Source organism: Lotus japonicus, chromosome 1 (assembly GCF_012489685.1).
Source record: "Lotus japonicus ecotype B-129 chromosome 1, LjGifu_v1.2".
In the NCBI taxonomy this organism is placed as follows: Eukaryota; Viridiplantae; Streptophyta; class Magnoliopsida; order Fabales; family Fabaceae; genus Lotus; species Lotus japonicus.
The window spans coordinates 11584081-11609550 of record NC_080041.1 but is presented as its reverse complement, the minus strand read 5'-3'; the positions used below and the strand labels follow the sequence as shown (position 1 = coordinate 11609550).

At 38.2% G+C, this 25470-nt stretch overlaps 3 protein-coding genes across 3 annotated transcripts; 1 reads left to right on the top strand and 2 right to left on the bottom strand.

The window, feature by feature from the left end:
• On the bottom strand, positions 1-3621 carry LOC130733616 (uncharacterized). Its single transcript, XM_057585843.1, has 2 exons — positions 2097-3621; positions 1-439 (listed from the first exon to the last, which is right to left on the bottom strand). The coding sequence occupies exons 1-2, from the start codon at positions 3305-3307 to the stop codon at positions 325-327; spliced, it is 1326 nt and encodes a 441-aa protein (XP_057441826.1). The 5' UTR covers positions 3308-3621; the 3' UTR covers positions 1-324.
• Positions 3622-4913: 1292 nt separating this feature from the next.
• On the top strand, positions 4914-5896 carry LOC130733615 (uncharacterized). Its single transcript, XM_057585842.1, has one exon. It carries the CDS (start codon positions 5100-5102, stop codon positions 5706-5708), a length of 609 nt encoding a protein of 202 aa, XP_057441825.1. The 5' UTR covers positions 4914-5099; the 3' UTR covers positions 5709-5896.
• A 365-nt stretch (positions 5897-6261) lies between these two features.
• Positions 6262-11009, bottom strand: LOC130733614 (26S proteasome non-ATPase regulatory subunit 7 homolog A). Its single transcript, XM_057585841.1, has 10 exons — positions 10644-11009; positions 10457-10549; positions 10198-10279; positions 8239-8335; positions 7994-8069; positions 7771-7829; positions 7499-7621; positions 7151-7208; positions 6961-7046; positions 6262-6627 (listed from the first exon to the last, which is right to left on the bottom strand). The coding sequence occupies exons 1-10, from the start codon at positions 10828-10830 to the stop codon at positions 6556-6558; spliced, it is 933 nt and encodes a 310-aa protein (XP_057441824.1). The 5' UTR covers positions 10831-11009; the 3' UTR covers positions 6262-6555.
• Positions 11010-25470: the final 14461 nt, after the last annotated feature.

The window sequence follows — 25470 nt, the reverse complement described above, 5'->3', positions numbered from 1 at the left end:
GAAGCGAAAAGGAGAGCATCCATTAAACATATGGTCAAAGTTTCAGAAAGCCAAGGCAAGAACTGAAATCCTTATACAAAGTTATAGAAACAACAGACTAGCTATTTCTTCTGACTGGTAATTACTCCATAACCATGAAATTTGAGAAGGGGTCTAGACTGCATCGTTGGGCATAATTATCAACTATAGAAGCAACAAGCTCGTGCTAATTCTCATAAAGTACTCCACAACATAAGCATATGCAGGATAGGAAGAATCTAATCTAGTATTTCTCCACCGTATTGAAAAGTCAATACCTTAATACATATTTTCGCAACTTCAAATTCATCGAGATTCCCAATCCTTCATTTTTTTGCTTCCTTTAGGTTTCGCTATAGGTGCGTCCATTGCTGCCATCTTCTGATTATATTTTGCACGAAGTGGATCATTGTAAGTCCACCTGTATTACAAATCAACAACATTAAGTTAGTATAAAATGTTACTCCTTGTATGGTAAGCAAAATGAATTCCTACCATCAATGCATTAACAAATCCAGAATTCATGGTATGGGAGATAGACCAGACCCATAGAAAGTACTTCAGGGCATAAAGACCTCAGAAAGGCATTTACTTTAATAACAAAAACCAATCCAAGCTATATGGATCCAAGAATATTCAATAATCCAGCTTAAAGAAAAATGTAGAATTTAAAACAAATGCATACATGGTGATGCAGCAATTTCTGTGACAAAGCAGCGAAAACTCTACCTAAACATGCTAAAGCCCAAAATTTCGAAGATGTTTATCAACATATAATAAAATGACCGTAAGCCTATCAACCTAGAATGAAAATGCATGATAAAATCCTGGTGAAAGAACAAAAAAGAATAGACCCTATTTGACTTTTCGTTGTTATAAAATCATAAGTGTGGTTACACAAGTTACAACAATATCCAAAACAAACAGATTCAGCATTGATAATAAAGCTAGCATTTTAGAGACACTGAGAATAGACCTTAATCAAGATAATAATGTAGAATAATAAGTTTTAACTGTTATGTTACACTCTCTTAACTTCACAAGCAAATGACAAAACAAACAGAAACATAAAAAACACATCTTTAAAAGAAAATGCATTATAAAGACACATAATAGCTACTTGACTTCTTTAAATGCCAACTAAATTACTGTTAATAATTTAGCATAGAATTATCATGATCTCAATTACAAGAATTTCGATAGAATATTTTGTACACACAAATCATAGATCAGACTGGGACATGAATAATGGGTGACCACAAAAGGTAAAGCATGCAACACAATCATTAAAAGGTAAAGTATAGCACACAATATTGGGGATGGAGACCAAAGAAGAATACAATCAGATTGAAGAAGTAGGTGCAGTATAGACCAAGAAGCTGGTCACATATGGAGCTAGACACTTTAGATAAAAACAATGGCTGCTGATAAACAATTCAATTAAATCATGACATGCAAGAACAAGATCACTCCTTACGGTCTAGCTTAATTCACTAAAGAAGTATCAGTAAAGATCACTTATTACAGTCTAGCTAAATTCACTAAAGAAGTAATAATCATTAGGAGGAAAACAAAAACAGAAAATACAGATGTCAGGGTGAAGTATTTGTAGACTTCAAATCAGGTAGACAGGTACACATTTTTACAAAATGAACTCCAGCAAAATAAAATCTATAGAAGGCTTAATTAAGCTTTTTTCAAATGAAACATGTCTTCAACTACATTTCTTCCAATCAAATCCCTACTTAAGATCAATCTCACACAACCAAATTCCTTTAAGAAAAGTCATCCTTCATAAAAAGTACTACATCATTTGATCCCTTATCGGCATTAAAAATTTGTAGATCCTAAGAGAAAAAGAAATCATAAATCAACATTTCAGATTAGACCTAAGCTTCTCAATATCATGCCAAGAATGTGAAAGTAAGGGTCCATTACCATTTTGCATCAGTGCCATAGCAGATAAACAATATATGTTTTGGAGGGATAAACGAACAAAAAGAAATATCAATGAATAGAATACATAATCTACCATTATTTTTTAACTAAAATATAAGAGAAAGAGAGAGTGAACTTACGGGTTGTTCCAATCAGTAGTGTCCTCATTGACAAGATGAGTCCACTTAGTTCTTCCGCTGCGTCCAAAGTGCTTGACTTGCATAACCTTAGGCAATATTGTCTTGTCCATTTTATCTTCACCAGTTGGAGCTGAGAAATCACGCGCGAAAATATTGTCAGTTCCAACGGTGGCAGCTCGGTCGTCGGGATCATCTTGGAAGAAAACACCCTTGTGATAGTATTTCTGCATAAATCTCCATTTCTGCTTTGATGATTTAGCTGGCTTAGGATTCTTCCTTTCCCATTCTCTCCTCTCTTCCTCAGTCATATTCCTTACCTTCTCAATCTCTTCTTTCTCCCTCAGCATTGCCTCCCTCTCCTCCCTATCCCTCTTGATCCTACCAATCTCCCTCACTTTCCACGCTTCATACTCCTCCGCCTCATTCAATTCATCATCAGTATCCACATCAGCAATGTTCGCCCCCAATTCCATATTCCTCTGAATCTCATGATCCTTCCGAATCTCCTCAACAACAAGCTGCTTCGTCTCGATCCTCCTCTCCTCCAATCTCCTTTTCCTCGCCTCCTCGAGAGCCAGCTCCTCAGCCTCGACTCGCTCGCGCTCAGCAATGGTATCTCTCTCAGATTTCGGAACAAACACAGGCTTCACCATAGCCACTCCAGTATACTCCTCATCCGAATCAGTCTCATACTCAGACTCCTCCTCCTCCTCTTCCTCTTCCTCCTCCTCCTCTTCTTCCGTGGGAAGCGCTTCTTCTTCTTCCAGCTCCCTCTGACGCAGCTTCTCCTTCAACTGCCTCCTCCTCTCCGCCAAAGCCTCCTCATCATCCTCCTCAAAATCCAACCTCTCCTGCCTCCTTGCCTCCTCTTCGATAGTCGAAACAATCTCCGCTTGCCGGATTCTACGATGATCAGCCCTAACTTCCTCCCGGTTATCAATCCGGCTCTCCGCCAATCGACGGAGCCTGCGGTCATCTTTTCTCACAATCGCCGCATCTTCTTCGTGACGAGGAAACGCTTCCTCCAATGCAGCTTCCCGGTTAGGTCTGAAATCACCGCCGGCAGCGGCGGCGTCGTCTTCATTCTCCTCATCAGCCCATTCAGGAACTTTTCCCGGCCAATACCGCTTCACTTTGGTTTGGCCGATTTTACCTCTGAGCTTATCTCTTACAGCGATTACTGTATCGCTAACACCTGCTGTCACTGACATGGTTCTTCTTCTGCGATTTCAACACCGAAGGTGAAAAGACCTGGTTTGGTTCCCTTGCTGTTACAAACCCTAGTTGGAAGAGATGGATAGTATGATGCGATGCGCTACCACGGGCGGCGGCGTTAAGTGAGGAGATGGACAGGGATGGCGGAGATGAAGGCTTGGACGGCGGCGCTCATGGCGGGAGAAGAGGGTTTGGAGGAAGTGTGCGACGGTGCAAAGGAAGGAAATCGGGAAATTTCGATTAGGGAGAAAGAACCAATTTGGATCGATGTGAGAAATTCGCAATTTGGAGCGGTGCCAAAGCCCTTTAGTTTATACTTTATAGTTTATACATATGAAAAACAATATTTCAATCCTGAGAAATAAATCTAAATTATCTCTTTTTTTGTTAGAGCAAATCTAAATTATCTTAATTACTTTATCATACCAACAATGTGTAGCGCAACTAAACATTTAGCTCAATATTCACTTAATGAGTGGTGTGTGTAAAGAAACATTTGTTAAGAGTGACATATCAATTGTTTTGTATGTAGTATGTAAATATCTTGAGAGATATATTTTTCATAACAATTCATCCGCACAACTACGTACGCCACTCTCACTTAAGGAAAAGGCAAAAAAAACAATATCATTTAATCTCCTTCACCATCTCCTTCTTCTCCCTCTCTAGAAATAGTTTGCGGTATGTTAATCTACATTCCGCAAACTAACTATCATACGATAGGTTAACTTTGTCAGTAAATTAAACATATTGCATGCTAAAATGTGATAGCCAATTTACTGAATATTATATTCTAATTTGTGGTATTCATTAAATTCACAATCACATTTTAAATGTGGTATGCTTAAATATGAATAATACATTAAATAAGAGTGTGGAATGTAATTTCAATGTATCACAAATAAGATTGTGGATGTAATTTTAATTTACCACAATTAGATTCAGTAGTCCCTCCTCCGGGTTCGAACCCAGGACCCTTCACCCTCACCCCACTCAACCCTTATGTCCCTAGCTCTTACCACTTGAGCTATCATTCGGGGACACAGAACAAGCATGTATTTCCACAATTTAGATTATTTCTCTTCCTTTCACATTACATGATATATCACATTTATCACTTATTTCTCATCTCTTCTATCTCACTCTAGGTGTATGCACAATTTAGATGTTTATGAAACATTTTTTGTTTTAGTTTTTCTCCAACCACATATTTTGAAAAAATAAAAATAAATAACGGGCCAGCCCGGCCCAATCCTCATATCAGCCTGATACAATAACACCAGTAAGTTTGGACAAAAAAAAAATCTAGTCATTTTGGAAATGTGATTTTCAGAAGATTGCATGTTTCTTTGACGGAGAGTTCAACTTTAGATCGCTAGTTTCTTCTCCTTGGAAGCCAAGTCTCAAGTTGTCAACTGTCTTGAATCGAGTCCAAGTTTCTGATATTTTAAGATTAACCTTTCCAATGCTATTGTACTTCATGAAGGAATTGAATTCCATGTTTTTCATTTATAAACAACTGAGTATAAATACACAAAGGTCATAAGTAGTTAATTAGGGAATAATTTTAAGCAAGATTACGTGCGTAATTACATAATTACATCAAAATAAATAAAAAAGGAATATTATAATATTATATTCTACCAGTTTCATTTGCTATGTATGACTTGAGTCTTCAGCATTAAAAGCTCGAACTTTGGGTTTCATTGATCGTGATTTGGTGAAAAGTTGATAACTTCAATTCAAGAATAGCAACTATTTCGCTTCTTAGATTCTGGGTCCAATCAAATGAGGAAGCGTCAGATCGTGAAGCATTCAATAGCTCTTGTAACCATGCTGGTATGTGTTTGCTGCCTTTTGATTCTGATCGTGACAGTTCTTAAGCTTCCAGATGCACAAACCAAGAACAACGAAATGGGGTTTCAGTTTAACCCAAAAATCAGGTCCAGAAAAGTGTCCCTGCAAGGTGTTAGCTTGGGCAAGTTTGGTGAAATGATGGTGGACATGTTGCCTCAAGATCTTGCTTTCACTGTGTTTGTTCCTTCTGAGGAAGCTTTCAAGCGTGATCTGCATCTGCGGGTGAATGATAGCTTGAAGTCTGACAGGTTCAATGATACATATGCAATTGTTTCTCGTGTATTGGGATTCTCAGCTGTGTCTCGTGCACTTTCTTCTGATACTGTGCGTTTTGGTGAGCTTGTGTCGTATGATTCTGTGTCTGGGTTTCCCTTGTACATTGCAAAAGATATCGATGGGATGCTTGTTGTTAATAGGATTCGATCAGAAATAGTAGATGTTAGGAAGAAGGAGATTGTTGTTCATGTCATTGATGGGGTTATTATGGATGCTGATTTTGAGCAATCGGTTCTATCTGATGATACAGAGGAGGAGGATTGATTGATATTCAGGTTTTGATCTTCGATTTTGGCTTTACAACTTGTATTCAACTGAGGTATAGATATATAGTCTTCACACTTGGACATGTAAATGTAACAACTTCTGTATTTCTTTTTTCTTTGTCAAAGGTTTTCATTTTCCCTTTGCAGAGGGATATATAACAGTATAAGTATATTCACTTGATAGAACTTTAGTGGGTCCAATCTAATCAATTTAGTTCTTAGATGTCCATTCTAAATTTGAAAGTCCTTGCTTATACCACAACTAATTTGGCTGTTTACATGTTTGGGTGATTAAGATCTTGTTCTCCTGGTAGATATTTGAAAATCTATGGTCACATCGCGGTCCATTTGGAGAGTCCTTGGGGTCAAAGCGTTAGTACTCACTTCAAGGTGAAAAATGAACAGAATTCTTCAATGAATTGGGATAAATGTACTTTCACGACGTACACACTAAATCAATTGACCCCGTGCAGCAGTGCCGACAAGCAAGTTAAGATGTCATAATTTATACACCTTCCCTGTAATATCACTAAAACTAATGGGAATGAAACTTCTAGTAAATGGGAATTAATCTTATAACGGTAAAGGAAGCTATCAGATAATCGATAACTTGAAAGAAAGAAAAAAAGCAAGAAAATTAGAATATATAATAAATAAACTATGCGCGGAAGCAACAGCATTCCTAGTGTAAGAAGAACATTGTGCCATATTACATGTATTTCCCAAATCAATGCAGCAATGCTCAAGTAGACCAGCATTAGTGAGCCGAAAAGTGCTATCCTCTTGGTCCATGAATTTAAATTATGGTGCTCATAGAGCTCCAAGCATCACAACCCTCCCAAACCTCAACTTGCTGCTGCACTTGGTACAGGCACTGATTTTGAGTCTTCTGCCCTTTCATGTTCTTTGTTGAGCATCTGAAATGATATTCCAATGCAAAGACATTTGAAAGTAATTGATTTACAACATGTTTCACTTGACAAACTTATCTAACGTATCAAAGACCTACATACTAAACTTGAGTTTAATTGAAGGTAAGTAATTCCAAACAAATTATCACATGTTACTTGACTGAGGCTCAAGAAATGAGGCATAGCAAAACCCTTAAAAGGAGGACTGACTGGATTTTCGCTTTAACATTTCTAAAATTGTTATTTTCACAATATATTAACAACCAATAAATATAAAACCAAATTAAGCAAACATCAATAATAAATACTTGCAAGATAATTCACCATAGTGTATCTCACCTTGTTGTTAATCAAGTTGTGGAGTGCAATCACACTTCTAATGAGAGACGATAGGTATATTACTAGCATCATATCATTTGTTTTCACTGCACAATGAGGACAGGGATCAACAATTTTGAAAGGTAATTGTTTTTGAATTTATCATAACTCACATTAAACATTTAAACTTAACATAATTAACATTCTTAACCTGCGAAAGCCTTGATCAGGTCAGAGACATTAAGATTCGGCAACAGGTTAAATACATCCTAATAAAAAAAAAGAGATGGTTAAACAGGATAATGAAGAGCAAACCCGGCAAAAAACAAAAGAGACTAAAGAAAGCTTCCTTTATAAAACAAAGAAAACTCGAAAACAAGTCAAATAATCGGATCATTTCAGTACTTATTTTTCCAGTCCTTAATGTCAAAAAAATTGATTTTCAAAAACCATTTTTGAATTAAATAGATAGAGTGGATAAGCAGAAAACCTAAATTCCTGGACCATTTGATAAAAGCCAAAGAATCAGTGGTTACTAAGAAAGAATATGTAAACCAACCTGCAGATGATACAGGATCTCATGGTTTAAGGGAAGCTTTCCATCAATGACAAGGTCAAGGTAACTTCTTATCTCTTTAAGCCTTGCATCCAAACCCTTTAAGGCTGTGAGTTTTGCACTAACCTACATAAAAAAAAATGCCAGCATTTGTTGTTATGTTAGAAAAGAATCATATAAGATACTCATCTAAAAATAAAGCATTCAAGGCAGGACTACAGAACTATAAACAAATACAAAAGACATAATAATATAACAAGTATCAAGAAGAGCACCTCTGTTGCGAGGGTGCTAATGGTTGTATCCTTCACATCTCTAAGCAAGTGTTCAACTCCTGCAAAGAGGCAAGAAGACTTTAAAAACACAGGATAAATTGTTTAGACTATCATGAACCATGTGGATGATATTCTATGATTTAGTATTGATTAAAGAAGGTTGATAATGAAACCAAATAAAACAAATAAAGAGAATGTAGCAGATTTGCATTTCATGGAATACCTATTTCCTCAACTTCATGAGCAGCAATTTCTGATTGTACATGCACAAAGACCTTTTGGCTTTTCTGAGTAGCATTCTGAATTCAAAATAAACCATATGTGAGTTCCTAGACCTACGGATAGATTTCAAGAAAATACTAACTCCTGCCATCACATAACGCAGAATTTGCAACAAGTAAAATAAATAAATTCAGAAGTGTAAAATACTAAATCTTTAAGCAACAAAAAAAGGTACTTCCGTTCTACCTCTTTGACCTCTTCAACAGTATAGTAAGCTTTCGTAGGAATTCCCAACTCTTTAGGTTCCACATCAATTATAACCAGAACAGGATTTGGAACATAACTGCAACACAGAACATGATTGAGATGAAGATTAACAAGGTATAAAAACAACATGCAGAATCTCTTGTTCTATAACAACTAAGGGTGTGTTTGTGAGTTGAGTTTTGGGGGGAGGGGATGCTTATGAGAAGCCCTCCCCTTGTCTGGGAGATTTTAAGAAGGGGGAAGGGTTTGGGGAATTTTTGAAAACCCTCAAAGACCCTCCTTTAATTGTTTTGTGGAGTTCCCCCAAATTAGGGGTTATAGAAATTTGGAACTTGCAAAGAAGGGAAGGGCCCCCTTCCCCGTCACTTGCCCTCCCTGTTAGAATTTTGGGTCACAAATATAACATTTAAATGTGTCAAAGCCATTATTTAATTAGCTAAAACTAAAGTGGTCTACTTGATATTGATTTTATGGTTAAGAGCATGTGTTATGAAAGCGAATTGTGTAGATACCATTAGGCAATATTCTAATTTGATGAGGGGCCAAATTAGAAATATTGAAAACTGAGATGTAACTAAAGGTAGGTACTTATATGGGTTATGGTCTCCATTTGTAGACACGTACAAACAAACGCTCTCTTCATCCCCATCAGTTGAGAATATTAGGAAACCCTAAGGTGGTCTACAACTAAAAGATCACAATCCCAAACCTTCAACCATTCACAATGGCAAATTTAGACACGCTCCTGTTTTCTATTTTCATCTTGAATTCGGGTATGAGTTCATCAAGAATTGATTTTAAAATTATGCTTTTTCTTATTTTCTATATGGTAGAAACATGTGGTTAGGAACAAAACCTTGATTGTTAGAAATCAACAAGTGGTATCAGAGTCATCCATACTTGATTCATGTGTGAATTTTGGTAATTCTTGACAAAATATATAATATATGTATCCATATAAATATAATAAATACGTGATATCCATAATCATTCAAAAAACGAAACTGTTTGATGAATTACAGTTATATCTAAACTTATTTTAGAACCCTAATATAAAGAATTACCAAAATTCACACCTAAATCAAGTATGGATGACTCTGATGCCACTTGTTGATTTCTAACAATTAAGAATAGAAAACGGAAGCGTACATAAATTTGCCATTGGGAATTGTTGAAGGTTTGGGATTGTGATCTTCCAGTGGTAGATCACCTTAGAATTTCCTAATATTTTCTTCTGATAGGGTCATGGGGATGAAGATAGAGCATTTGTTTCTACGTGTCTACAAATGAGGACCATAACACAATTGCCTTACGTTACATCTCAGTTTTCAATATTTCTAATTTGGCACCTCATCAAATTAGAATATTGCGCCAAATTAGAATATTGCCTTATGGTATCTACACAATACCCTTTCATAACACAAATGCCCTTAGCCATAAAATCAATATCAAATAGAGCACTTTAGTTTTGGCTAATTAAATAATGACTTTAACACATTTAAATGTTACATTTGTGACCCAAAATTCTAACATTCCCCTCCCTTCCCCTGAAAGCCTTTCCCTTTCCCTACCCTAAAAACTCACAAACAATGCCTAATGAAAAAGGATTAACTTATGGTGCAAGCAAAAATCATAGTAAAATCTAATCACAATAACACAAACTATTTTCAGGAGCAAGCATCAAGGTATTGATTGCTGAAACACAATAAAGTGTGAGTCTTGCTTGTAGTATTTTGCATAAGAGAAGTAGGCATATCTAAGGGAACTTATGAATCTCATATACAGTGCTGTTGTTATCTTATTATGCGCTGTAGCCCTATCATGCAGAGGCACCACTCTATTTTCACACCTTAGTCATGCAATGACACTAAAGCTATACTAGCATCCAATTGCAGTAAAGCTAAAAAGACAGCATTCATATTCAGTTAACAAACATACTCATTGAATAAACCATGAACGTCGAGGTCATTTTCTCGCAGTTTGGGACCAGTGCTATACCAACCCACAACATGCTCCTTCGCTGGAAAATAAACAAAGTGAAAAATTATTCAATCAATGAGATACAACAACAACAAAAGCCTTATCTCACTATGTGAGGTCAGCTATATGTATCACACTACGCTATTCAACAGGGATACAATCAATCAATTAGATATAACCATCAATTATAAAAATAGGAAATTATTTAGTAAAGTACCATTGATTCTCTTAAACATGGAGAACATTGATTCATGGTAATTGTGGTCAAGAAACCAGATGCTAGGGTCCTTGTCATCTTCTTCAAACGGCACTGTAAACAGAAATTGAGTTAGTTCTTGTGACAGTAACAACGGAAAATTGAAATTGAGAAATTGGAAGTTGATGATAGTAACTAACTAACTCACCGGCGTAACTGTTGGTGACATCAACGGTGCCTTTGAACGACGAACCAAGCAAAACGCCGACGACGCGCTTGCGCGTGTCCTTGGCGACTCGGTTGTAGTTATCGACGATGCTGAGCAACACGAGAGGGTGCACCACCACCTTCTCTATCGCTCTCGATGAAATCTGCTGCGTCTTTATCACATCCATTGTTCTTCCAATTCAACGATTCTTCTTCGAGGTCACAGTCGCATGAACAAACCCTAGTGTTATTTTCTTCTTCTGTAAAATCAATCAATGAATGAAATTTGAAAACCAAAACCCTCTTTTTGTTTCTTCTTTCTTGAATCTTCCGATCTCACCTTAACACTGAAACTGAACACACAAGTAATAATGAAGTAAAAGCAAGGTGCTTCTTTCTTCGTTGTTCATGGGCCGAATTAGAACCATCTAAAGTCTAAACCTACTCAGTCACTTTCGGCCCAAAATAAAAAGATTTTGCAATTAAGTTCCACTTGTTTGACCAAAAAATATTATCATTTTGTTAATTTTGGCCAACAGAAAAAGTTCATGGTTTATACTTTTATTATAGGGTAAAGTATGTTTGGTCCAATTGGGAATTATTGATTTTGGTCTCTCAAATATTTTTTCTTTGAAACACAATTGCTTGAGTTCCTGAAATTATATGACATTTTTTTTATTAATTTCCAGACCTTAAAGTTGTATTTTCAATCATTAAATTTTAGTTTTAATCCTGGGCGGCAAAAGTGTGTTAAACTCATGTGGTCAACCCACTTAAATGGGACGGGGCGAGATGCCTGATCCTTCTACCCGTTTTGATCAACCCATGTAACATACTTTTAAAACGGATTATACTGAAAGTTAATCAGGTGGGTTAACCCATCGAGTCAATAAACTAGTTGTTGGGGAGACAGGGGTCCATGGGCCGAGGAACAAGACACCAAGAGATATTGACGCCACATCTTAACCCAAAACCTTAAAGCATTAAGTATATGAGTTCATCTCTGTTCCGGTATGGAACCACAGACTGAAGGCTAATCAAATTAGAGAGCAGGCGAAGTAAACAAACGAATGAAAAATGCGTGAAATGATAGGTCCCCCCATCGCTTGGATGGTGTCTGTTATTTATAACTTGGATTTTAGTCCGGCTGGACCATGGGTTGCCCGGCCCATTTGATACATAGTTTTGGTCAGCCCAATTGTTAAATAAATCGGTGCACCCATATCAGACCACAAGCCCACAAGACACTAAGACTTAGGATAAGACGAAAGTGTCTTTAGTAAGCCCACAATTATTAAATCACGTTTAATGCAAATAAAATGGGCGCACAGGCTCCAATGTCTAAAAATTTAAATAAAAGGCAAATAATAATCACATGAATCCAACTTTTCCTCTTATCTCTTTTTCTTCGCGTGTGACCAGGCTGACAAGTCCCCTCAACTGTCACTTTGTTTGCCCTTACCGTGACAAGTTTCAAAGTCATCATTACTTCACCTGTCATAAATACATCAACAAGATACCATGCATATATTTGGGGACTTGGTGCTACAGTATTATTAGGCATTCTTAAGTCTCATTAACACAACCATCGAGAAGGAAATAAATGTAATTAAAATCACAATCAAGTTCATACACAAAAGGTCACACCCCTTCCTAAAGCGTTCCTTTTTTTGGACCAACATACCCCTTCCAACCTATGAAAACTTAAACTATCTTTGAAACGTTCTACCTTCCGGACCAATATGCTCTTTGAAATTCAAATTTCTCAAGCAATCACATCCTTTCAAATTCAAATTTCAGACCAACATGTCCCTTCAGCCCAATCGTCAGGATATGTCCCTTTATGTACACGCGTGAAGGCACGCGTCTGTTCACTATTCAACTCACCCTTTCACCTTCACTTCTTTCTTTATATAAAGTCCAACATTCTTACCTTTCTTCTACATTTTCATTTTCTTCTTACTCATTCTCTCTTTTCACCATAACTAAAAAGATCCAAGCTTTTGCTGCTTCTTCACCAAGTTCACTCAACGCTCAACACTCCCCACTTGCATTCAGTGTCAACATCCCCAGAAATCACTCAAGTTTCTATCTTTCTAAGGTAAATCTCTTCCCCTTTCTTCTTCTGTAACTTTAGCATTTCTAATCTCGCACTAAATTTTTGCATGAACATTTTTCATTCTAAACCCAGAAACCTAAACTTTTCACAACCCAGAAACTTTATATGAATCTTTTGCATTTTCAACCCGAAAACTTAAGCCCAACTTCTTCCTTCATCTCACACTTCTAAAATTTTACTTTCACGATTCCTTCTGAAAAAATGGCTGCCAAACGTACTCGTAGGGAAACTTCTGCCCTTAATGTTCAAACTACTGCAGACTCTTTATGGGTTGCTAGTAGGATCAACAAATTTTTTTCTAACATTTGCACCCCTAAGGCTGTTGTAGATCTAGTCACTAAATATAATTTTCGAAAAGATGGCTTAGATGCCCACCTAGACATACTACCCTGCTCCCCTGACGAACCATGTTGTTTTGGAAAAGTGGATGGTCAAGGGCGAAACTTCACTTACCTCTTTGAAAATTTGTTCTCTGATTTGAAATACACCCTACCCTTTTCTGACTTTACTTGCTCCGTCCTAACTCTCCTAAATGTAGCTCCTACCCAACTTCATGGTAACGCTTGGGCTTACCTAAAGGCCTTTGAAGTTCTATGTCACACCCTGCACATTGAACCTACCAGCAATAAATTTTTCTATTTCTTTGAAACCTGTGGGCGAAACGTTAGGGGCGAATATGTTTCGCTCGCTACTGCTAGGGGTCTAGGACTATTCACTCTATTCAAAAGCCACTATAAACACTTTAAAGGAAATTTTTTCAAACTTCGCGAATCTGAACCTTGCAAAGACATATTCTACTTTGCCGATGGGAGTCCTCGATTTCCATTCTACTGGACGAACCAGTATGAAGTTATCATCAAAATTCCCGATGATGCCCTGACTCAAGAAGAGCTAGTAGATTGTCGACTTCTATCCGGTCTAGGGTTAAATCTTAAGGACTTTATGGCTGCTCTTTCTAAAAATGAAGTGGGTGCATACGTTGGTAAGGCATCCTGACTTGCACTCCTGCCTTCGCATAACTTATAAATTTTTTTCACTGTATTCTAAGATCATTTTCTTGTTGCAGGAAAAATGGCTCGCCTATCTGAGGAAGATATATTGCGCTTCCGTCGTGAGCAACAGGCTGCTCGAGAAAAGAGAAATCCAACCAAATCACTAGCAGACCATGACACCAGTCACTCCGGTACCGAAACTGGTCGCCCCGCGAAAAAGAAGAAGAAGAATGAAGAACCTGCTTCTGTCAAGAGTAAAATTTCGAACCAAACTTCTCTGGAACAATTTATGAACAAAGGTGATGCTGCTGAGACGAACAAAGGTTGTTCGTCAAGTGCTCCGCCCCCTTGCGGGAAGAATTTGCTCAAGGAGTTCGAAGAGTTAACGTCGGATGAAGTGACTTCACTCTGGGATTCCAAAATTGACTTCAACTCTCTGGTGGAGACGAATCTGGTTTTTGAGGCGGACCATGAAAAGATGAGGAAGATTGACTTGAAGGAAGCTTGTCAGACCATGATGACTAAGGGTTTGGAGATTGCTGCTATCTCCAAGATGATTGAGCTCGAGTCTCCTGGATTTGATGGCCTTGCTAGTGCCAAACTTGTTGAAGAGAAAGAAAAAGAAATTGGAAAGATGAAAGCAACACTGAAACTGTTGGATAAGTCCAACAAAGCTAATGAGAAGAAAGCCGCTGACTTGGCTTCAGAAATTGGAAGTTTGAAGAAGACCGCTGAAGAAAACAATGCTTCTATTCAAGCCTTGACTAAAGAAAATGAGAAGACAAAGGCTGATCTTACTCAACTGACTACTGTGCACAACCAAGTGCTTGAAGAAAATTCCAAGTTAAAAACAGAAGTTGCTGAACTGAAGTGCTCTGTCTTAGAGCAACTGGAAGCTGGCTTCGCCAAGGCGATACAACAAATCTCCTTTCTCAATCCTGACCTGGCTATCAACTATGAGGGATCAAATCCCTACGCCCGAATTGTGGATAACAAATTGATTAGCCCGGATAACGCAGATGGAGAAGGCGAAGATGAAGATGAAGAAGAGGAAGATAGAGAAGGAAAAAAGAACGAAGAAGCAAATGTCAACAACAAAGAAGGAGAAGGAGAAAACAATTAACTCCAAATCTTGTACCCTGTCCTTTTATCGCATTATGTTAAAGACCTTCGGTCTCTTTTGCTTTCATGTTCCTTTATTCCCATCATGTAATGACTTTTCCTTTAATGCAAATGAATTTCCTTTCGGTGTTACATGATTGTCTAAGTTTTTTCTAATATAGTCTATTCTAATCCTCATAATCATAATATTGATATAATTCCTTCGCGTAGCGAAGGATTTAAACACAATTATGACAACCACTTAGCATATTTTTTATGCAATCACCTAAATTGAACCAAAAATATAACCTCATATATCAAAGCTTAAAAATATAACAATGAAATTTCATTCACTAACCTTTCTGCCGGACCACTCCATTTTACTTTACTGTATGTAGTAAGATGTCGTTTAATCAAAACTCAAAGATTTTGTAAGGTTTGTATTGATCAACTATTCTTGGAATCATAAGGCTTTTGCATATATAACTTAGTCAATATTTTTCCTCTTTTGACTTAGTTGTTCATTGAATCAAAGTCGCACTATTTGATTTCTTTATTTGCTCGCGTGGAGACTTGTGCTTAATTTGGACAAGCTTAAATCCAATTTAAGGTTGTGCTTATGAATTCGTGGCCAAATGCTCTAGTTTTAAGAGACTTACTCTTTCTCAATTGTCTGGCGTCGCCCAATTGATAGACCTAAGTTGATATATCTTCCTTTACGGAAATAAACAAAATGTTGCACACTTGAACCTTTTTGAAAAGGTTATGCCTCGTTAAAAACTCTCCCGTCTGGGGTAGAGAAAAGAGTGCATACCTGTTATTCATTAATACGTGATGCCTCGTTAAAAACTCTCCTTTTCAGGTAGAGAAAAGAGCACATCAAATTTAGTCTTACACAAACAAACGTAGTCTTAAACAACATGGAGATTAAACGTAGTCTTCAACACTCACAAGCTGAAACAAACAGTACAAACACAATACTAACTGAACGGACATCTTGCACATCAACTGTAATAGTAACAGAGATGCTGTTCATTCCAAGCCCTCGGTATCCTTCGAACAGACAGCTCCTCCAAATGATACGCCCTTTGTCCCAATTCTCTTCAAATTCTGTAAGGTCCTTCCCAATTTGGTGACAGCTTTGAATCATCTGGTCCTCTTGCTTTTCTCCTCAGCACTAGATCGCCCACTTCCATCTGCCTTGGAACTACCCTTGAATTGTAACGCATTTCTGATCTTTGCTTTACCACCGCTTGCCTCAAACGAACTTCTGCCTGAGTCTCATCAGCCAAATTCAAATCAACAAGTCTATTCATATCATTCTGCTCTTCATTATAAGTTGCCACCCTGAACGTCACATCTTGCACTTCCACTGGAATCATTGCATCAACTCCATAAGTTAACTTGAAAGGGGTCTCCCCAGTTGTAGACTGTGGTGTTGTATTATACGCCCAGATAACTGTGATCAATTCGTCAGCCCATAATCCCTTTGCTTCGCCCAGACGTTTCTTGATTCCATTCAAAATCACCTTATTCGCAGACTCTACTTGCCCATTTGATTGTGGATGTTCCACTGAAGCAAAACGCATCTCAATACCCATTTCTGCACAAAAATTCTTCACACTCCTGCTGGTAAATTGTGTTCCATTGTTTGAGATAATTGTAGCTGGTACACCAAATCTGCAAACTAACTTTCTCCAATAGAACTTCTTGACTTTTTCTGCTGTTATCTTCGCCATTGACTCTGCCTCAATCCATTTAGTAAAATAATCTACTGCAACTAAGACGAATCTAACTTGTGACCCTGCTGGAGTAAAAGGTCCCAAGATATCTACGCCCCACATTGCAAATGCCATGATGAACTCATTGAACTTAATGCTTCCGGCGGTGCTCTATGTAAATCTGCATACATCTGGCATTTTCACACTTTTTAGCATATTCCATGCAATCTGACCTTAACGTTGGCCATAAAATCCTGCTCTTAACACTTTCGCTGCCAAAGATCTTCCACCCACATGACTTGCACACACCCCTTCATGTACTTCGAACATAATTCTTTCAGCCTCTTCTTTGGAAACACACCTCAGCAATGGAATGCCTACTCCTCTCCTGTACAATGGATCACCCTAAAGAGTATAATGGCTTGCTTCACGAATCTGATCCTTAGTAAACAAAAGTAAGTCAGTTCCTTCCGCCTCCAAACACAACTTGATACGACCCATCCAATATTGATCTATTACCATCGGAATTGCCATAATCTCATCACTCTCAACACTTGGGCTATTCAAAACTTCCTGGATCACTGATTTGTTATTCCCTGGCTTTTTGGTACTCGCTAACTTTGACAATATATCAGCCCTCGTATTCTCCTCTCGCGGAACATGATTGATCTGCACTTTGTCCACCTGCTTCATCAAATTTTGAGCCTTCACTAAGTACTTGGCTAATTGTGCATCTTTCGCCTGATATTCTCCCTGAATATGTCTTGAAACTATCTGCGAATCTGTTTTGATCCTGATGCTTTGTACGCCCATCTCGATCGCCAATCTCAACCCTGCAATTATAGCCTTATACTCTGCCTGGTTGTTACTTGCTTTAAAATCAAACTTGAGTGACTGTTCAATTGTAACGCCTGCTTGCCCTTCTAAAATCACTCCAGCACCACTGCCCTTGACATTGGATGAACCATCAACTGATAAACTCCACTCACCTGGTTCATCATTTTTTTTCCTCTGGAGACATTTCATTAACAAAATCATTTAAAGCTTGTGCTTTAACTTGTCCTTTTTTCTCGAATGAAATTCCAAACTCTGATAACTCAACATCCCACGAAACCATTCTTCCTGCTAAATCAGGCTTTTGTAACACTTGGCGAAGTGGTAAGTCAGTTTTGACCACAACTGGAAAGCCTTGAAAATAAGGTCTTAACTTCCTGGCGGATATAATTAAGGCTAAAGCAGCCTTTTCTATTTTTTGGTATCTCACCTCTGCTCCTTGAAGAGCATGACTCACAAAATATATGATCCTCAAATCATCTTTAAGTTCTTGCAATAAGACTGAGCTAACAACATTATCAGATATTGAAATGAACATTGACAGCGAAATACTTGGCATGGGTTTTGATAAAATTGGTGGCCTTAACAAATGCTCCTTTAAATTTTGAAACGCCTTTTCACACTCTGCTGTCCATTGGAACGCCTTATTCTTTCTCAGACACTGGAAAAATGAAGCTGACTTGTTTCCCGAACATGGCAAAAATCTTGCCAGAGCTGCAATTCTCCCAGTCAATTTCTGCACATCTTTCACTGAAGTGAGACTTTGCATTTCAAGAATGGCTTTACACTTGTCAGGATTTGCTTCAATTCCCCTCCTTGTTATCATAAAACCCAAAAAATTTCCACTCTGAATCCCAAATGAACACTTCTCTGGATTAAGTCGCATATTATGTTTCCTGAGTTCTCCAAAAGCTTCCTTCAAATCTGAATAGTGTGTTAACATTTCCTCCGATTTAACCACCATGTCATCAACATAAATTTCCATGTTTCACCTCACTTGGTTATCAAAAACTTTATCCATTAACCTTTGATAAGTTGCACCTGCATTTTTTAGCCTGAACGGCATAGTCTGATAACAGTAGTTCGTCTGATTCGTCATGAAAGCTGTTTTCTCCTCATCTGGTCCATACATTCTGATCTGATAATATCCTGAATATGCATCCATGAGGCTGAGCATACCAAATCCAGACGTCCTATCCACAAGTTTGTCAATGTTTGGCAAAGGATACGAATCCTTCGGACAATGCTTGTTCAAATCCGTATAATCGGTACACATCCTCCACTTTCCATTAGCCTTTTTACCATAACGACATTCGCTAGCCAAGTTGGGTACTTCACTTCTCTGATAAATCCAATGTAACACCCCGGTTTCTCAACTGAGGAGTCACATTAGTAACCTAACAAAGTCTAAGGACTAATCTGCAATCCCTAAAATCCAAGGGAATTTTTTTTTCTGAAAAACAACTAAACACTTCGGCTAAAAGGTTGGAAACATATCATAACTTTATTTAAATAGCCTGTTTCCCGATATACTCTAATAATAGTTTACAACGCCATAAGTAAGGTTCAGAATAAATATTGCGCACTTTAACAGTGGCGGAAGCAAGACTTTAATAATAGAGTTCTCATATAGAAAAGGAGACTCAAACATAGTCCACAATAAGAGAAGCAAAGGTGCTTCGTACACCTCTACTCCACCGCCTACAACCCGATCTCCAACTCGAGCAGCTAAGCTTCGGCGGAAGGATCCCCATCTCCTAATAGCGTTAAGCGCCCAAACAACAAGTAGCAAATAGAAAGGGTTAACTCCATGCCATTACCACATATGAAAGGAGAAAATCATGCTATTCAAATTTAATTACCTAGCATGGTAAATAAACTAGCAACTTAAGTTAATCCAGATATCAACAAAACCAGCAATATAACTAAACTCATATATCAACAACTTAACATAGATTAACTCAGATAAAAATAACCTCAACAATATAACATCAAATCAGATATCAAAAAACCAATAACTAAAATCCAACAACATAGGGTCAGGTGTTAGTTCCCTATAATGCAACTATATGCTGCAACCAAAATGGATCGATCAATAACGTCTCACAAGACGGGACCACACCCACCTCATTGCCACTTAGCGCCACTACGGACGGGACAATCGCGTGGGACCACACCCACCTCATCGCCACTTTAGAACATCTCGAAAGATGGAACAATCCCGCGGGACCACACCCACCTCATTGCCACTTTATAACGCCTCGAAAGACGGGACAATCACGCGGGACCACACCTAACCTCATTGCCACTTAAGGACCAAAGCCTATATGCCAAGTCAGTCAACAACAATGTCAAGCAAATGATCAATTCAGAATAACCACATGTTATTCCTATTATCAACGAACATAACTCAATTCAATTGCATACCAACTCAGTTCAATGACAGAAACCAGTAAACGGCCGAAGCCTCTCAGAAAACGGAGACACACGTCTCAATAAGTTCACTCGGCCGAAGCCTTCAGAAAACATTTGGCACAAGCCTCAGAAACAGTCAACATAAGCAAGCATACAACATTGCAAGCATAATAATCATAATCCAAGGCCAATCAATATAAACATCTTCATCTCAAACGCAGGCAGTGCGATAAATCATGCAAGACTCAAAGACGCTCTAAAACTGAGTTACCCTTACCTTCGTGAGTAGAAGTTGTGCGTGGAAGTTGTGAACCTAGAACAAGGAAACACAATCATCAACACAAAGTCTCACTAGGAACAACACGATCTAATAATACTAATCGAAATCGTAAAGAAGCTTTTAAAGCTTCAGAGTTCACATTTGGGCACGAATGGACAACGGAGACTTCGTTCGCTAAAACGAGCATAACTCGAGCTACAGAACTCGGAATGACACGAAACCAGAGCCAAAATTTCGACAATTGAAAGAGCTACGCTATAGCTCAGGTCATAGAGACCCAAAAATTATTTTTGGACACGGTACCCTAACAAATAGGTTTCGGCCACTCTAAAAAATAGGGTTTCCGAACTTTTTCTTCGATCTAATTTAGTTCCTAGGTATTCTTAGGCGATATCTAGGCCAGGGAAACTCTCAGAAAAATTATCGGATCGAAAACTAGAACAGGGGTATTTTGGTCAAGATTTTTAGCTCGGAAACTCAAAATCAGAATTTCGAAAAACAAATTAGATGGGGTCGATACCAACGACGATTATGACGACTAATCCTACTAACGCTAAGCTCAGTCGAGAGTTTTAAGTCTAAAGGGCGAAGCTTTGGTCAAAAATGGGTTTTTTTGAGCAGAATTGAAACTCGGCGGCAATTCGGCGAAATGTAATCCGCTAAACATGCTCTTGGGCATGCAGGTAATAAGTTTAGATAGAGAGATCAAGTTATTTGGACAGTTTTACAAAAAGCTCAAAACTTTGAGCACAGAAAGACATAGAGAAAAACGACAGAATTGACGATCAGAAGTAAGGAATAGCATCAGTACCTTAAGGCCTACGCGTAGCAACGAACTGTGCGACGATCAGACAAGAATCGGTGAAAAACTTTTTCTCCTCCTTCATCCTTGAAGCCCACGGCCGTGTGTGTGTGTTGGTGGTGATGTTTTTGTTTTTTTGATTTTTTTCATTTTTCAAGCTATTTATAGAAAATGAAAAACGCGGGAAAATGAATATTTCGCGATTCTGATTTTTCCTGCACATTCCTCCGTGAATTCTAAGATAGGTTCTTGCGACAGAATTCCAGAACTCAAAACAGGTTTCTCAGAATTAAAGCAAACGATCCAAAGTCGGTGTAAATCTATTTTACCCGAAAAACTACTTTTTGCAGTTGATGTCGGATGAGAAAACTTATTTCTGAAGAAAGATTAGAAACATCGAAAGAAATAGGTGTACGCGTGTGGAATCTTCGTTTGAAGATCCGAATAGAAAAATTCTTCATCAACCGTTTATTCTAGGTTTCTTGAGCTATCAGGGTTTTAGTTTGGCAAACTTCCGAGAACTAGAATCGGACGTTCGTACATTCCAGGGTTTCGTATCGAAACGCTTGTCATGGAAGGATTAAGAGAAGTTCTAACATTTCTCTGAATATTTTTGGAATTAGTTTCCATCGTGTTTTTAAGTGCAAATTAGTCATTTACTAACGTTTTCGCCCTAAGGCGGAAGTGAATGAAACTCGTGCTATAACCTATAGTGATTATATAACTATTCTTAACCATTTCCTGAACTTTCTTCTTCATAACACTAATCCAAACATTAACACGAGTCAAGTTCCTCTCACGCTTTCACATAATCCTATACGTGAGTTGGAAATTAATTATTTATTTAATTCTAAAACCTTGGGTCTTACATCCAGCCTCTAACAACTTGTTAGTTTCCACTTTCACAGCTTCTGCTTTCTCTTCGCCCATCTTCCTTTTGAATTGAACGATTGGCTTCGCCCCAGGATTTAGAGCTAGCTTATGACAAATAAATTCCGGATCAATTCCCGGAAGATCTTTCGCACTCCATGCAAACAAATCCATGTTCTTAGCTAAAGGTTTAGTTTGTCTGTCCTGTTGACTTGCTGTTAAACTTACGCCCACTTTTAGATTTCTCTCGCCAATCGCCACAACTTTAGTTTCTTCTTCTGAAGTCATCTAGTGTTCCAAAAATCCATCACGAGGATCCAAACTTGCTTCATCTTGATACATGTTGACCTCATACACTCGATGTCTTTCCTTCACAGCTTTCTTTCCCAAATGACCATACTGTTTAAAGCTTTCAGAATAGCACTTTCGAGCTACAACTTGATCAGCCTTTAAAACTCCAACTCCTCCCTTGCTTAACAGATACTTGGCTGTTAAATGCCTTGGGGAAATGATCGCCCCAAGTCTGTTCAATGAAGGCCTCCCGATGAGCACATTGTACGGTGAAGTACATTTGACTACCAAAAACTTAATAGCAAATGTTTCCGCATTTTTCCCTTCTCCAAAAACAGTTTGTAACTCCACATAGCCTCTAACGAATACCTTTTCTCCAAAAAAAACCCACTAAGGAGCCATCATAAGGTAACAAATCAGATTCGGTCAGCCCCAATTTTTCAAAAGCATCGCCATAAATCAAATCCGCCGAACTTCCTTGATCCAACAACACCCTCACAATTTCATATTCAGCAATCCTCATCATTACCACAATTGGATCGTCTTCTTGAGGCTGAACTCCCTCAAAATCTCGCACAGTAAAAGTAATATCGGGCTGGTTGATTGCCCAGCTTCCCCAATCGTTAGAATAAACAGCATTAATAGAATGAACGTACCTCTTTCGAGCTGAATTGGTCGTTCCTCCACCACGAAATCCACCAAAAATGGAATGAATTCGCCCCTTTGCTTTTCCCTCTGGCTGCTTATTTTGACCTTCATTCTCACTTTCCTTACCATCTTCAGTACGCTTTGTCGAAGGTCCTGCCTCCTCAGAATGGTTTCGCCCCTCCAATTGTTTTATGCATCCAGTTTTTATCAATTTCTCTATTTCTTTTCTCAAAGTGAAACATTCATCAGTATTGTGTCCAGAAATTCTGTGATACTCACACCATTTTGTTTTATCCACGTGACCTGTTGGTTGTTTTGGTTGTCGAGGAAAACGAATTACGTTCGCCTCCAAACACGTATGCAAAGCTTCGGTTAAGTTAAACGCCAAAGGTGTGGCGTGATCATTTTGATTTCGAGTCCACGTCATCGATTGTCCATACCCACGAGTACCATACGGTTGAGCACGATTTTTAAAGTTGGGACGGTTATCATATTTATTATCGTAACGGTTCCGATTGTTGTTCCCTTTGTCTCCACGTTCGGGCCATCCCTTTGAACTCTGATCAGTAACCGCTCCCCTCTTCGCCTCAAACTGTTGTCGCTGCCCTGTAACCGCTGCATTTGGGCGGTTGTTTTTTATTTGGTCACTTTGCTCCTCCCTGATGAATCCTTGCACTCTTTCACGTAAGTGCGCCATTGTTTCCACCGGTTTCCTGCTTAAGTTGTTGTTTAAACTTCCAAGCCTTAAACCTAATTCAAAAGCTGTGATGCAAATTTCCGGCATCTTATCCTCCAAATGAATGGATAATTGATTGAAACACCCCATGTAAGACTGCAAAGTTTCATTCGGTCCCTGACAAACATTGAATAATGTCGCTGGAGTCACCTTTTGGGCCCGACTAGTTGAAAACTGAGACAAAAACTTCACCGACAATTCTGTGAAATTCACAATTGACCTTGAAGGCAAAGTTGTAAACCAAATCATTGTTGACTTCTTGAAAGTTGATGGAAGCATTTTGCACTTCAACGCATCCGATGCCCCCACAATAACCATTTTCGTGTTAAAATACACCAAATGGTCCTTTGGGTCAGTATCGCCGTAATAAGAATCAAGTTTTAGTGTCTTCAAGTTGTCTGGGACGGTTGTGTTTGCTATTTCCTCCGTGAAAGGTTGAAAATCCACCACCGTCTCAGTCATTCGTCGATCGCCCTCTCGTAGCCCCTAAGTCTGATTAAGATCAGTAAGTTGATTTTGTAAGTGTTGGTTGTGCTGACAGAGATCATTAAGATCATCCATAATTCGTTGAAGAACATCAGGAGGAACATTATCCTGTGGGACGTGGTTCCTCTCTCCATTCGCTCCGGATCGAGTCACCATTGTGGTGAAAAAATGAAGCCTAGGAAAATTTCCTTCGGCCCCACGGTGGGCGCCAATGTTCCGGTATGGAATCACAGACTGAAGGCTAATCAAATTAGAGAGCAGGCGAAGTAAACAAACGAATGAAAAATGCGTGAAATGATAGGTCCCCCATCGCTTGGATGGTGCCTGTTATTTATAACTTGGGTTTAAGTCCGGCTGGACCATGGGATGCCCGGCCCATTTGATACATAGTTTTGGTCAGCCCAATTGTTAAATAAATCGGTGCGCCCATATCAGACCAATCTCCTTATAAACTCTCTCTCTTACCCTAGCTTGTTCGATGTGGGACTATCCTAACACTTGTTTCCAACACTAGTCAACCTACCTCGGACGTCACCCCTATTTTTAGGGCTCAAACTCAACTTTCTAAAATCTAAGTGTACGTTTTAATTTATTTTTTTGAGAAATTAAAATCAACAATTTTCTATTTCGTAGGAACAAAAAGATGTTTAACCTTTTATTACATGTTCAATAAACAAAATTTCATGACTTGCTAGCTTGCTTACATGTGAGTTTGAGTGAGACTACTGATCTTCATAATTAATACTCCCTCCGGTCCTATTTATATGCATGAAAGAGAAGAAAAATCTTGGTCCTTTTTATAAGAACCAAATGAAAGTTTGAGCTATATTAATTATTTTTTTCCAATGATGCCCTTATTAATTCTAGTTTGTAAAATGTGTCTCATTAATTATTCTCTCTCTTTCCCACTTTCCAACACTAATAACAAAGGGTAATTTTGGAAGTTTATTTTGATTCAAGACATATTTAATGCATTTTATCTAGTTTAACTACATTTCTTAAACTATGTGATTTTTTTTTTGCTGCTTATAAATAGGACCGGAGGGAGTATATTAATATACCAAATCCCTCTTTCTGTGAATCAAAATTAGGATCAAATTGTGGATAACGATGAATGACATTCCCCAACCTAGGTAAATTATACCGACATTGTTTTTGACGTGTGAATATGGTTCATGATATTCAAAGATGGAAAGCATACCCGAGGTCTGACTTGTTTGAAATCAAAGACCACTAAATTAATGTTATCATCCTTCATGAATTCCAAGGCGTGACATTTCATGAGAGGCAAGGAATTAGAATCCAAGCCAACATAATACTCAACTATGCAAGTAGTCTCAAATGTGATAAAACCAAGTAAAAAAATGAGAGTATGCAAAAGAATATGGAGTTGAGGCATTCATAATATCACATTTTTTTGGTGTTAATCAAGATATTTTTAGAGCTAATAGTCGTGAGATTAAATCTCCCATCCTGTTATTAACACATTGAGAGGTAGAAGATTGACTAAAGAGTTTTTTTCACTCGCAAGAG

What these genes read in the sequence shown, in the direction of transcription:
- LOC130733614 (XM_057585841.1), bottom strand. Translation starts at nt 10,830, where the DNA reads ATGGATGTGATAAAGACGCAGCAGATTTCATCGAGAGCGATAGAGAAG. An exon ending in CATGTTTAAGAGAATCAATG is followed by an intron (nt 10,280 to 10,456) that starts GTACTTTACTAA and finishes TTTATTTTCCAG; the next exon opens with CGAAGGAGCATGTTGTGGGT. An exon ending in AGATCCTGTATCATCTGCAG is followed by an intron (nt 7,209 to 7,498) that starts GTTGGTTTACAT and finishes TTTTTTTATTAG; the next exon opens with GATGTATTTAACCTGTTGCC.
- LOC130733616 (XM_057585843.1), bottom strand. Translation starts at nt 3,307, where the DNA reads ATGTCAGTGACAGCAGGTGTTAGCGATACAGTAATCGCTGTAAGAGAT. An exon ending in ACTACTGATTGGAACAACCC is followed by an intron (nt 440 to 2,096) that starts GTAAGTTCACTC and finishes TTTGTAATACAG; the next exon opens with GTGGACTTACAATGATCCAC.
- LOC130733615 (XM_057585842.1), top strand. Translation starts at nt 5,100, where the DNA reads ATGAGGAAGCGTCAGATCGTGAAGCATTCAATAGCTCTTGTAACCATG.